Below are 14,087 nucleotides of genomic sequence, written 5' to 3'. Positions count from 1 at the left end.
AGCAGAGTGGCCATTACTATGGTACTCCTATGTCAAGATTATGTATTTTTTCTGAACTCTTACTATGGAGCCACATTACTCATTGGTATTTATTATATTTTGAAAGAAACAAAGTTGGGACTTGAAAACTTCACAGACAGAAGGACAGAGCAAAATCTGCTTTGAAGTTCATCAAATGCTCTAACCCACAAATAGATCTCATCCAGGCCTTGTAGATGCTGAAAGGAAAGATTTTCCAAGTGTCAATGGTAAAACCTCAGGAAAAAACAAACAAAACAGGGGTCTTTGCATATTGGAGTGCGAGGTGTGTGTGTGTGTGTGTGTGTGTGTGTGTGTGTGTGCGCGCTGCTTAACTGAGGAAACCTGCTGCAGGCATTTCTTCCTCTGTCTTGGTTAGAGAAGCTTTTTCAAGGAAGCTTTATCACCCTTACTGATCCTTTGGACTCCCAGGGAGCTTGGTTCCTTTTGCTTGAAGTTGTATGAATACACCCACACAGGATGCCCCTTTCTCACTGGCAATTAATGCAATTTAACAACTTTAAAAAGGAGAGACTGCTTGTCTAACGAGAGCTGCTTTCAGAGTAGATTCACCAACAGTCGAGGAAAGATAATAACAATATAATGCCCAGACCTCCTGTGGAGCCTCAAGGCTGTCGCAAGACAAGTGAAGGCCAACTCTTGAACCAAATGAAATCTTTGTTTGCTTTAGAGAACGCTCTAGTTCCAGTTTAATAGTTTCAGAAAATACATAGGCGCCCTTCCAGTTCATACTGGTTTACTTTTTTTTCTTTCCCATATAACCTTTGTTTTAGAATTTGGAGTGTTAAAAACTTAGCATTGTGTTTTCGGTGTTATGGTGAGGCTTAACTCCATGCTTTAGAGGTACAAATCTTTTTTTGCCTTCTTTCTGGTCTTAGTTGGTATCTCAAGCTTCAAAAATAAGTTCTAACACTGGCTGTTCCCTCATTGGGGCAGGCAGTGAGAAAGGCTCAACACTCAGTGTGCTAAGGTGCTACTTCCTCCCAGCAAAAATGTTTTGGGCCCTTGTTGGGGGTTGATAATTGATAACCCATAAATAATACACCTCACTGGTCAAGGAATGTCAGCCTCCCTACTGTCTCTGTGGTTTAAGCTAACGATTAGTCTCTCTGTAGAAAAGACTTCTGATACAATGATTGAGGCTTCCTCTGAAGCCAAGTACAAAGCCAATGAAAAAGTGTATCTTTTTGAAGTGAGGGATTATTATGAAAAAAAATAGCGGATTCCAAGGCACAAGAGCTTGAGTTGGGTTCTAGCTATTTGAGTGGGTTTGAAGGACTCATTCTGTTTATTCATTGGTTTGCTTATTTATTTGTTTGTTTGTTTTTAAGGAGGGCACAGCTCACACAGGCCCATGCAGGGGAACAAACCCGCAACCTTGGTATTAATAGCAACATGTTCCAACCAACTGAGCTAACCGGCCACCCGGTAGATTCATTCTCTTTAGACCCAGTTTTGTTTTGTCCACACAAAAACAACATTGGATTATGTGATCTTTAAGATTTTGATATGTCTAAAACAATTATTCTTTGAATTAATTAATAAGCGACAACTCCTCTTTTGTATATTGCTTCCAAAGGATATAAGCAAGATATTTTAAAAGCTTATTCACGATATAGCCCTAAATAACAAAGGAAGCATGGGCATACTCCAGGTTATCCAGGCATTCGAGATTCCAAGGAGATGTTCAAATGAGGGATACCAGTTCAACATCAAGGGGTTCCATAATCAGGTGCAAATACTCTGGAGAAGTGTGAGTGACCTAAACGCAAACAACCTTGTACAGATAGGACAAGGAAATAACGTATTTGAGAATTTATACTCCAGTCCTATTTGGGGATTGAGATTTCAGAAAGAAGAGGATTGCAATAAAGAGAAAGCTAAAGCTATTAAGTAAACATCAACGTAACATCGTTCTGAATATTGTAGTGTTTGCTGCACTTTGACTGTACCAATTCACTCACGAGGAACTCTGAGGCTGGAGGACGTTAGCAATCTAGTTGAAACTGGTTCTAGAACTGACCTAAGAAAATTGCTTCCCTATATCCTATCAGTGTTATAAGGTGATGTGGCTTTTAATGTGAGGCCCTCCTTGAATTGTAAGCTCCAACAAGCTTTCGCTAAACAGACTTCATTCACATTCTGAATCTGGTTTTTGTCTCACACATATTAAATTTTACAAAACAGAAAGAAACAATAGAGCTTATTAGGAAAAACTTGTTTTGAATAGTAAATTAAGCTTAATGGAAATAGGCACATGTTTTAGCACGGGTTTTCCCCCCTTTTTTACCAATTGAACATTTACATCTTTTTCAATGTGCTGTGATTTTCCCCTTAAGTCTTAAGCTGGCACCACACACTTCCAAGAGACTTACATCACTTGTATCTACTGCGAGAAATCATTGTAATACTGTGGATTCCAAATGCATAGCTTTCCAAAAAAGAAAACAAGAGAGATTTAAGCAATCACCCCTAAACTGTATTAATCAAATCATTGTGGCATTCTAAGAACCCAAGGAACCACCTAACTTCAAAGACAGTGTAAATCACCTGTCAGTTCTGACTGGGTTCAAATTATGCCCCTTTCTTGGAGAAGGGAAAACTGTTCCTTCAGAGATACACCTGATTAGACGGTTTGTTACTAAGAGATATGCCCCAGGTGGAGGCATCTTCAAAGCCAATATATTTTCTTTATAACTGGTGTCAAATTGATGTATATATTAAAAAATCTTGGAAATTGATCTCAAAAAGGAAGTAACAGCCCAATGAGCCATATGTTCAGGGAACCTAACAGGTTTCCACTGGGACCAAATTTCACTTCACCTTTTTGTCCTTATGTGCAAATAAAAACTTATCGGTAAATACACCATTAAAACCATCATGCAAATTTGTGCAGTCTACAGACTGAGAAGAAATTACACTAAACCCATAACAACCCAGTTGTTGAAAGGTAATGAATTTGATTAGATATTAAAAAATACATAACATAGAATTGAACTAAATTTATTTGAACTCTATAGGTTCACTGCTTCAGAGAGACTTTGCTTCTATAGAATTGGTTAATGAAGAAAAGGCTGATGAATAGTTAATAAATTGCTTAATTTTGATGCTGATAGAGCATGAGTCTCCAAGTTTACATCAATAAATGTAAAGTTAATTTTTTCCCCCTGTTAGATAGGTTGTTATTTTAACAGATTCAGATGCCAGAGAGTTTTCTAAATGCCAGACGATACTCCAGCACTGGAAAGTCTGTGATGCACTAAGGGCAGAGAGGCCTACTTAGTGGTTTTCAAAGAGTGGAAACCAAAAAGCATTAACATTTATTTACACACAATTCTTTATATAATGCTTTTAAGAATTCTCCATTTAAAAACTGTTAAACATTCTGTACTATTTTAGTAGGTCCTAACAATTTTACATTCAGCTGTTGTATTGGTATGCCTGGGCATAGTCTAAAAGCAAAAAATGATTCACTCTGTGTAGTTTTTCATTTGATTAGATCAATAATGATGATATAAAATACCAAAATTTACTTGTGATTTTTATTTTCGATTTTGTGCTGCACTTTTATTATGAAACATTACAAACAGGAAGGGTAGAGAGAATATCAGCGAAACCCTCATGCACATACGAAGCTTTATCAAATCTTCACATTTTCAAGCAATTTAAAGGAATGATTGGGTGTTTAAAGTTATGCAATGATAAAGGTCAGAAGGAAAAAAAATCCTATAGCATGGATTATTTTTCAGCTGCTTTCCTTTTCCATCTATGGCTTGGGGGAAGGAAGTTTTATGTTAATTTAGACACCTAGTTAACTAAATAGCAGGGAACCCGGTGAGAAGGAATTGTATTCGCATTCAGTCCAAATTCCTACCAGTTCTCAGTAGCTGTGTTCCCTTTAACCTACTTAAGCCACAAGAACCTTAATGTTTCAATGTATTTTAATTTCTAAGGGTAGTGTATGTAAATCTGTAATAGTAAATATAGGAATAAAGTGTATTTTAAGCAAAAGCTTTAAGCTCAACAAGCACCTTTTAAACTCAAAAAGGAGGAGGAAATTATATCCAAAACCTCAGGTCGTGCAGGCCAGCCTCAACAGGTGTAGGAGACCTTTTCCAGCAGAGACTCGGGTTCTGGTGGATTCTGTCGAGGAATGGCCAAAGCTTTGCTGTTTTGATCAACTTCTTTCAAACCAGAGCACTGAGCTGAGCAGCCAGGCGGGGTGCAGTGCTGCCCGAAATGCCCCGGCCCCCTCAGGCTACCAAGTCTCTGAGGTAGAGGGTGGGGTGGCCGGTTTTTCAAAGGCTTTCTCTTACCCGCCACCATTTAATGGTGTTTCTCTAGGGGTCCAGAAGCCCTTTGGTCTAGTCTTGGGGTCAGGAGGTTAAGCCTTGGAAGCACAACTAATGTTAAGGCCCTTTGTATTCCTCTCTGGGCTAAATCATGTGGTATAATTCTGGCCTGGTAGGGATGGAAGGGTGCTGGAGTCTGCGGGGCTCAACGAGCAAGGGAGACTTTGCTATAGGCTGCTCCCAAGCGGGCTGCTGGCGGCGGGAGGCATGTGAGGTGGCAGCCGCGCTATGACCGGGTCCGGGGATCTGCAGTCCGTCCAGGGGCCTTCTTTGCCTTTCTGGCCCTCTCTTAGGCCCCTGGCCGTCGCTCGCCCTTCCTTAATTCGCTTGGGTTCCCGCTAGCTGCCCAACGCGTGCAACCCGCCAGCAGAAAGCAAGTGGGCAAGAGAATGCATGTTCCCTGGCTTCTTCTCGAAGACCTGGAACCGAGAACGCGAGCCCTCAGTCACGCCGGCCCCCGGGGCGCACCAGCACGGGCGGTGCTCGCTGCTCGTGCGGCCTGGGCCAGAGACGGGTGCCTGCGGGGGGCTGCGCGGGGACCCCCGGCCAGAGAGGGACGCGGTGGCGGTGGCTGGGTTCCACTTGCCACCGGCGGGAAGGACACGCGGGAAAGCAAGGGAGCAGGCAGCGGGTGGCGGCGGGCCCGCAGGAAAGGAGGGAGCGCCGCAGGCGGGAGGAGGGAGCGCGGAGGAGGGAGGCCGGGAGGAAGAAGAGAGCGCGGCAGGCAGGCGGAGGGAGGGCTGATTAGCATGCAGCAGCGCTCGCGCGCCCGGCTCCATTGTTTTAACACCTCCCCTCTCCTCCGCGCCAATCTGTCACCGTTCAGCAGGCGAACGCTGCTGCCTCAAATGCTGCTCTTCTCAAATGAGACGGATAATTAGTTGCCCCGCACGAATGCCGCACTCTTCTCACCCCTGATTGCTATCACCTTCTTGCTCCTGGCAGTTTTGACACCTCGTAATCAGCCTGCTGCTTTTCTCTTTTCTTCCCGACTTCTGCTTCCCTCCCCCCTTTCCTTCTTATTTATTTATTTATTTATTTATTTATTTATTTATTTATTTATTTATTTATTTATTATTTTAAACGCAATCCTGGTTCCTATTTGGACGAGGCGTCCGCGGAGTTAACCTTACACGTATACTGCATGCATCTATGTGTAGATGTAAAATAGTGTAGTGCGTGAGTCGGGGGCGGGCTTGCAGTTTTGCGGGAAATACTGCTTCCACGCGGAGAGAATTCTCTTCTGAAGATATTTTTGGGAAAGGAGGAGTTGGGGAGAGTGACGGGAGGGGAGAGTTAGGGGACCTCAATTAATGCTTTAAAGATCTCTTAGAAATTAACAAACTGGGGAGTCTTGGAATCTGCTGTCAGAAGCGTGTTTTCCCCTCTCTCCTCTAACAAGCACTGACAGTCTAATTACTGTAGCTACAAGCAGCTGTCGAGGCAGCAGCCCGGGAGAGAAGGCGCCACAGGCTGGGCGCACCCGGTCGGCTTGGCTGAACCGTCGGAACCTGGCCGGACCCCCGGGAGGATGGAGAGAAGGGCGAGGCCCCGCACCCGAGAGCCCCGCGAGCAGAAGGCGGGCCTAGGAGCCGGCAGACACGCTTATCTTTTCATATTTATAAAGTCTTTACCTTGAAGGTTAAAAGATGTGAAGGAAAAAGGAGGGGACGTGAGGGAGTGGGAAGAACATCTCTTCAGCTTCCATCCACCCCTTTTCTACCTCCTCGAGCTCTCCCTCCCCCCGTGTTGGTAAAATAACCACGCAACCCGGGCTGAGGGGGCGGGGTGAGCCAGGCGGGAGTGTAAGAAAGCAGATGTCCCAGCTGGCAGCAGCCTCAGCCTCCGGGGAAAGCTGCACCGGGGGGCCCTCCCGAGGACATTCACCTCCCACTTCTCAGGCATCCCGCTCACAACTGCCTCGCCTCGGCGGGGGTGGTTTTTTCAGACTCAGCGTTTCGCGTGTGCAGCTTTTTTACCTGGGAGCTGTTCTTACCCGGCCACGCTTAGCAGATGCCAAGAGGCAGCCCCTGCACGACTCAGTAATAAAAGACAGAGGCAGAGACCTGGCTGGTGCTCACTCCACATTTCAAGCTGCAGCCAGGGCCACCTCTGCAGTGCGGGACAGGAGCCTGTTCGTATGACTGCCTCTCCTGTGGCCCGAGGGCCTGCGTCCCTCGAAGTTATCGAGCTTAGGGTAGCACTGGAACCCCAAAGGAAACAAGAGTTCCCTGCCCTTACTAAAAGTGGTCGAGTTGGGCAAAGAGTGGACTGGAGAAGAGGAATCCGCGATACACTAATTTGAGTCACTTTTGGGCTGTAGTTTCTTTTGGTTCTCAGCAGGCCAGCACCGGTAGATGTCAACTGTGTAAGAGGGACTTTTCCTCTTCTAGAAAAGAAGGAAAAGGAATCCCCTTTCACGAGATAGGTACAGTGGTATACACGAGCTGGTAAACGCTGGGAAGTTTTTTGTTGTTTTTTTTTTAAATTGTGATTGTGTGTGTGTGTGTGTGTGTGTGTGTGTGTGTGTGTGTGTGTGTAGTAAGCGAGAGGGGAGGCTGGGTAGGTGGAAGGTGGGGGGGGGGAAGGGAAGAGACTTGGATAATTGTCTAGGCATTTCTATTCAGCCCCAGTGGCAATGAAAGAAAGATGTACATGCCTCAGAATCCTTCACAGTGAATACCTAATAATCGCTGTCACCTCGGTGAGGAAGACGTCAATGTGATGTGCTTGGCATCCTGAGAAGTTGAGGCACCACTCTCATTCTTCCTCAAGTTAAGGGTCTTCACTGTGGCACAGGGGTCTGCTCCAATTCCCTCATCCTAGACACTCCAGCTATTTAAAACCCTTGCTCCAAAGAAGGCTTAAATTTCTGTTCTGAGAGTTACAAATCAATGTTTATTGCATAAAATTGAAGTCATGCCTTAAACATTTTTAAAAATCAGGGGGAAGGGGAGAGAAAGCTAAAAGATAAGAATCACAGGGAAGACAAACGAAAGGGAAGTGTCATTTTAAACAAAATTCTGCGACTTTCCTCTCTTAAATGTCCAGTGGCCATCCATCAGGCTGCTAACAATGATACCAAATTTCTCAGCAAGAATGTTAATATTACTAATATAAATTAATAAATATGAATATAGTCTTTACAGGGTTTCAGATTTGCTCCAATTAAATACAAATATGATCTTTAATAAGTTAGTTTGAAAAATAATTTAAAAATTCAATCTACCAGTTGTAATAAAATTATCACCAGATCCGGTATCACCCTTCCATCAAGTTACTGGAAAGAAAACATGAATTTTATAAACTTCCCCAAAATGTGATTTATTTCCTTTATATTTTTTACTTTAGGAACAAAGAACACATTAATGATCACAATATAAGTAACTCTTAATACTTAACTCATTTCATCACATAGCTATACACACAGTAAAAATTAAAACTATGTATATCATTTAAAAAAAACAACCAAAGTGTTCAAATAATTCTACCAGTGATTTTATCACTGGGCAACAAATGTCTTAGGTTTGGTATTTACTTACATGTTTATATTGTCCGTTATTCTCTAGTACAGGTTTATTCAAAAAGAATATCACCTATAGCATAAATAATCTAAATTTTTAAATGAAAACAAATGAAAAAACCCTATAAACATTTGACATTACCAAACTCAATATATCTAACTAGAAATCTAAGCAATAAGCTTAGATAGTTGAAATGAACATAAATTATGGTTATATAATTCTGTAAGTCAATACATAATTTTGAATTACAGTAATAAACACTGTAAACATGAATACAATGAATAACAGTTTTGTACAGAATGACCTTTTAAAAGATAATAAAAGTTACATATACATTTAGAAAAAATTCAATTAGCTGTGATGTTTTAATAAATGTATTAAGTTTGCCATAAAGTATTTATAGTATCACAAACCCCAAATCATCATATAGAACTTGATATGTCTGCTTTCAAATTCGTCTTAAGTCTTCCCCTTAAAGTGTGAATTAAGATGCCGGAAGAAATCCCCCCTGGATGTAATGGATGGTGGGAAAACTGCTTGACAGAATTCACATACTTGAGGTATATGCTGTTCTGAGCCTGTGCCACTTAGTACCGATAAGTCCCGGTCTTGATTAGGAAAGGGCTTCCAAACAGGCTGCAGGAAACAAATAAACAAAAATATCTTACATTATGTGTATTTAAAATCAACTTCATTGCATTTCAAATTCAAGTTTTTTGAATGGGTTATGTACATATATATGAAATTCCTTAATGTGAAAGAAAGTAAATTACCTTTCCATAGAGTTAGCATGAGACATGACTCAATTCTCTTTTTTATAAAGGGCATAACTAAAATTGATTAAGAATAACTTAAAATACAAAGCCATGCACTTTATCTTCACATATTTAAAAATCTTCCAGATTAACACCAGCCTATTTTAATGCATGTTGTCACAAAAGAAGTAGTTTGGAAACAACAGTCAATAATTGAGACTTTAAAAACATTAAATTCTATGTTTTCAATTTTACAGTAGAAATTTTAAGTTATAGGGTCTTTATTAATACAGAGTACACTGAACACAATGTGTGTGTACATGCATGTTGATGAAGAGCAATTTAAATTTCACTATTTATAAGCAAATACACAATGAATAAATCATGTAGGAATCAGTGTTGTTTTGATTTTTGAAAAGTTTTTTCTTTGAGAGTACTACAAAAATTCCATTGATCATTTGTTTCTTGAAACCTTAAAAATTAATCATTTAACAAAATCTAACATCGATGCATTCTTTTGATTTCTTATTTGGTCCTGTTACATAGTGCAGAGTCTGGTCTTATTTATTCCTTCTTGCGGCAAAATGAAGTAAAACCTGTTAATAGTTGCTCAATTAAAGAAATACAGAAACTCACAATTCAATAGAATTACCTCCATTATAAGCAGTACATAAATACCTTTAAATACCTGAATTTATTCTTAAAAAAAAATCTAGAAGGGCAAGAAAAAGCATTTAGTTCCATAGTAGATGCTCGATAAATATTTGTTAACTGGAATACTGTATTTTCCTAAAATGCCGCACACCAATTATTTTTTAAATTTGCTTTCTTACCTTGACATAGGTAAATTACCTTGACACAGTTAAATTTTGATACTTTGAGGAAACACGCTTCGAAAAGTCAATTGAAAGAGACCATTTTGTGCTCCTATTAATAATGTTTTTAAAGTAACAGCCTAGTCCAACACCTGATATAGCTTTGGTTTTCATTCCCTTTCATTCTAGTTAACCTATCATTTACATAAACAGCATACATATTACTAATTGAAGCATTTGGGTTTCAGGGCATCACTGTCTTTTTATAAACATTTTACTGGATAGCTATGTACAGTTGGTGTAAATATACCAAGTCTGTCTAAGCACTGAGATACATTCAATTATCAGTACAGAGGGCTTATAATAACACTGACTCAATTCATTTTGTGAGAAGTGGTAATTTTATTATAAGAAATAGTAATATTTAAAATATATATTTTGAAATTTGGGGTGAAACAATTTTTAGAAAAATCTTTCTTCCATGATAAAAATAGTAATAGTGAATGTATAAGCAAAAAACCTAGTTAGTTAATTAGATTTAAATTTTACCACTTGCAGTTAGAACAAAAAGTACAATTGATTAATATGCACCACTCTAATGGGATATTGATATGGATATAAATAAAAGATTATGTTAAAATAATTCTTATTTAAGATGTATAAAATAATAAGAAAAAGACTTAGAAGCAACTTAGCTTCTAAATTTGGTGAACCAATCTGCCAATTTATCTTCAAAGTCCGTATTTATCCTTCTTTATTAGGAGCTATTAGTTCAGATTTGATCTCCTCATAGAATTCAGCTGGGATCCAATCACTGACTCAGCAAAAGTAGGAAGAAAAGAAAATCACATGGAGCAAAAATAAGCAGATACATTTAGATTTGTAATGATAGCTGAATATATAAAAAGTGTTAAGTAGTAATCATTAATAAAAAGAAAAAATTTGAAATATGTAACCATGATTTCACTCTTTGTTATCAACTCAAGAATTTTGTATTTATTATAACAGCTTTATTAATATAAATAGCAAAACATTTAAAAAAAAAAAAACACTTTAAGAAATATTCTTTTAATCCTAAACCGTAACATGGCCTTCAAAACAAGCTAATTTTGCCTTTCCTGCCAAAATATCAATTATCTAACCTTATGCCCCATGTCTTGTGACAGCTCAACACCAATGCTCCTGCATTTTTTAAGCTGAATACTTTTCCATCAAGTTGTAATCACATACCAGCTGTTTCCTTTGCCGTGGCACAGAAAGCAAATGCACAATGCAGGGTGCCATCTACTGAAACATGAATGCACAGACTAACTAGTAAAAGAACAAGCAAGAGATATAATGGAGAAAAAAGTACCAAGCATTAGAGCTGATGCACTTCACAGCTCCACAGGAATTCTACTTGCAATAAATGAAATTGTTTAATTTGCTTCATTTAGTAGCAACTATAACTGAGACTATGATATGAAATAAGGTGCAATGTAAGAGACAAGTAAGTTTATAATTAAAGCATATTGTCAGAGATGCCTAGTTTCCCCCACTACTAAAATATACCGCAGCTTGACTATTGTCTCCTCTGTATGCTGATTTAAAAGTCTGCAGCCTATGAGAGTACTTATAAAGCCAAAGGATATTCGTCAAGTTGTTTAAGACAGAGAAATCAAACAAATGTGTGCAAGTTACATCGACACGTACACCAATCTGTACTTTCCTGAGTTTCTGTTTATTTTAACAATTATATATTTTCATTTGCCTTCAGGCATTAAAAAAATTTTTAAAACTGAAAGAATCATCCTGTGATAGGACCTAAATGAAAGGGATGGTAGGAGTGGACTGGGGGGCTGTAAGTTGTCTGTACGCTTTAGGAACATTAAAGTATTTGATTAAAACCATATATATGGAGATTTAAAAAAATATATATATTAGGCTGCATGTTTAGTGCTAGGTTAGAAACCAAAACCAACCCTACAGATCTATGTACTGTATCACTAATAATGTAAGAGTATTACATTATTAGTTGTAAGACAGTATTAGCTGAAAGACAGGTCACTTATTTTAAGAAATAGGAATGTACATGTGATTACTTATGAAACATCATGCATTCTTATAAAGATGAATATGATCTACACAAACTTTTTAATAGAAAAATGCCATTTGTTTCACAGTATGAAATTTAATATAGTATGAAATTTATAACACTGATGGTAAGTACAAGAGCTTTGAGTAAGGGACTAAGAAAGTGACACAAACTACCTAGATATGGATAAGGCTTACATGTATTTTAAAATGTGCCATAAATTTTAAGGTACTTTATAATAGGGCTTTACCATATTCATCTTTTGCAATTTCATGTCATTTATTATAGGGCTTGGATCTTTTATTGCGAGCTTAACTTTGGCTAGTCATTAGTTTAAAAAAGATGTCTGATAACCTGAAAGAGATGCATATCTGTGCATGTCTGGCAAAAATGTGTGTTCACACGTAATATATTTGTTAATACAAAACAGTTACCTGCTGTGGTCCTCGGATAGCTTTTCCTGGGGAATCAAGTGAAGGAAAAGGTGCATCAGACAGGTCCTGAAGTGGGAATGTATTTACATAAAATGTATTATGGTCTCCAGGTGGCAAACACGGAGCTCTATCCAGAGTTGTCCTGTTACAAGTGTTCACAAGATTTGAAGGTTTTGTTTTGTCAGTTGTTTTAAGGTTTTGTATAGCTGAAGCTATGGGGTCAATTCCCTGAATTTCAAATAAAGTTTCTTCTGTTTTAACAAAGTTTCCTGGATTGTCTCTGAGCTCCAAATTACATTTTTCCTGGCACGCACCCTCAGATGTGGCAGGAACAAGGATGTTGGGTCTTTCCGGAGTGCTATGTAAGAAAGTAGAGTCACTGTCCACAGGTGGAAACTTGACATTGAATTTAGAAAGTGATTCAAAAGAGGTGTCTTCCTCATCTCGGCCCAGTCCTCTTGGTGTGACAGATGTGATGCATGGTGTACCTCTATTTATATCATCTTTAGCCTGAGGCTTAAACAGCACTTCTTGTTTATCTGTTTTATCTGTACACTGTATAGGCACTGAGCACTGTGTTTCTACAGGGAAAAGAACAAAAAAGGAAAACAGTCACATTCCAATCATTCTTAACAATCTGAATGTTCAATTAGCTTTGGACAGATGAGTATTATTTTTTCGATTTTTTTTTATACAAGCTGATCGCAATTGGGATTTGTTACATTTGCTACTATCTTACACAGAAATATCAGCAGTCTCCAGTGGGTGAACTAGAACGTAGCTTAGCTTATTAGTCGTAGTTTAACTGCTTTGTCTTTTCCCAGGTCTTTTCCTGTAAGCTTTGTATCTTGTTCACAGCTCCACTGCTCCACTTAAAAAAACATTTGCTTGTAGTGTATACATTTAAACATTTTGTCAGTAATGAAAGCTGCAACTGTGAGCTTGCTTAGACAAAGAAGTTGTTAAAAGGGAAAATCCTTACTAGGCATATATATATATATATATATATATATATATATATATATAAAACAGGTTAATAATCTATATGAATTAGGTCATTTATTTCCCCTAATATCACTGTGTGACAAAGTATATCACCAATTAATTTAGCCACTATCTACTCTCAATAATCTATGTGAGGGAGTGGTGGTGGTGCTGGGGTTGAGGAGAAAGAAGACAGTGGAGGCAAAAGAGGGATGACATTTTGGGATACATATTCAGAAAATTATGTGAATATATGATTTTCTCATCTTACAGATAAAAAAAAAAGGCCTCTGCAGATAACAGGTAGACATTAGGTAGATACCAGGGCCTCTGTAGCTCATTTATCTAGAAGTTACTATGCAACAAATCCAGCTCTCCAGGACATAAGCAAAAGCTAAAAAGTAAGTAAACAGAGCATCTGAGGAGTCACAATTGGAGCCATAAGCTTCACAGATATATACATTTTGCTCTTATACTCATTACAGATTTATTGCGAAATTTGATGATGTTTCACCAGCTCATAGCTGGTTAGAAGTACCAAATTAAAGGTATGGATATGAGTTGTTGAAGGCAGATATATATATATCAACAAGAGCTGAAAGCAGGAGAGGAGACAAGAAAAACAAAAGCAAAGATGAGAACTCAGAAAACACTACAGTCTAGTGTTGGCCAACAAGGGCTCCATTTCTTAATGCAAAAACCCCCAATGATCAAAGCACTCCATGTTGATGATTCCGATACCAGAAAAAGCTGAGTTATGCTCCACAATGGTACTTTAAGAAGGCAGTGAGGTTGGTAATGTGTGTCTTTTCATTAAACTGACAAATGGTAAAAATTAAAAAAAAAAAAATGAGCACTCTAAAAAGGTAGTCATCAGTGAAGCTGTACATTCACAAAATTTACCAAGCATGCCGATTTAAGCAGACAGGGTAAGCACAGCACCTTGCAAAGTGTCTGTCCAGGGCAGTGGGCACTTACTGTCACTTCCTTTCCCTTCCTCTGGTTGTTGCAGTCTCATGCCATAGCATGTTCCAACACAGTATTTTCTTTTTGGACATGATGGTAGCACAATGCAACCAACTTCCTTGGTTCACCCTGTTATACACTCGC

At 38.9% G+C, this 14,087-nt stretch overlaps 1 protein-coding gene across 9 annotated transcripts in view; it reads right to left on the bottom strand.

The window, feature by feature from the left end:
- Positions 1-7,266: 7,266 nt before the first annotated feature.
- TANK (TRAF family member associated NFKB activator) overlaps positions 7,267-14,087 on the bottom strand; it is a 74,413-nt gene continuing 67,592 nt past the window's right edge. For all 9 annotated transcript variants that reach the window (XM_074337096.1, XM_074337105.1, XM_019727273.2 and 6 more), the window contains 2 exons: positions 11,994-12,574; positions 7,267-8,551 (listed from right to left, as the gene is read on the bottom strand). In XM_074337096.1, coding sequence (XP_074193197.1) covers positions 8,375-8,551; positions 11,994-12,574 — 758 coding nt within the window. In that variant the 3' untranslated portion in view covers positions 7,267-8,374. The remainder of the gene's footprint in view (positions 8,552-11,993; positions 12,575-14,087) is intronic.

Source organism: Rhinolophus sinicus, linkage group LG01 (assembly GCF_036562045.2).
Source record: "Rhinolophus sinicus isolate RSC01 linkage group LG01, ASM3656204v1, whole genome shotgun sequence".
Taxonomy (NCBI): Eukaryota; Metazoa; Chordata; class Mammalia; order Chiroptera; family Rhinolophidae; genus Rhinolophus; species Rhinolophus sinicus.
The sequence above is the reverse complement of the archived record's forward strand: the minus strand, read 5'-3'. Positions and strand labels throughout refer to the sequence as shown.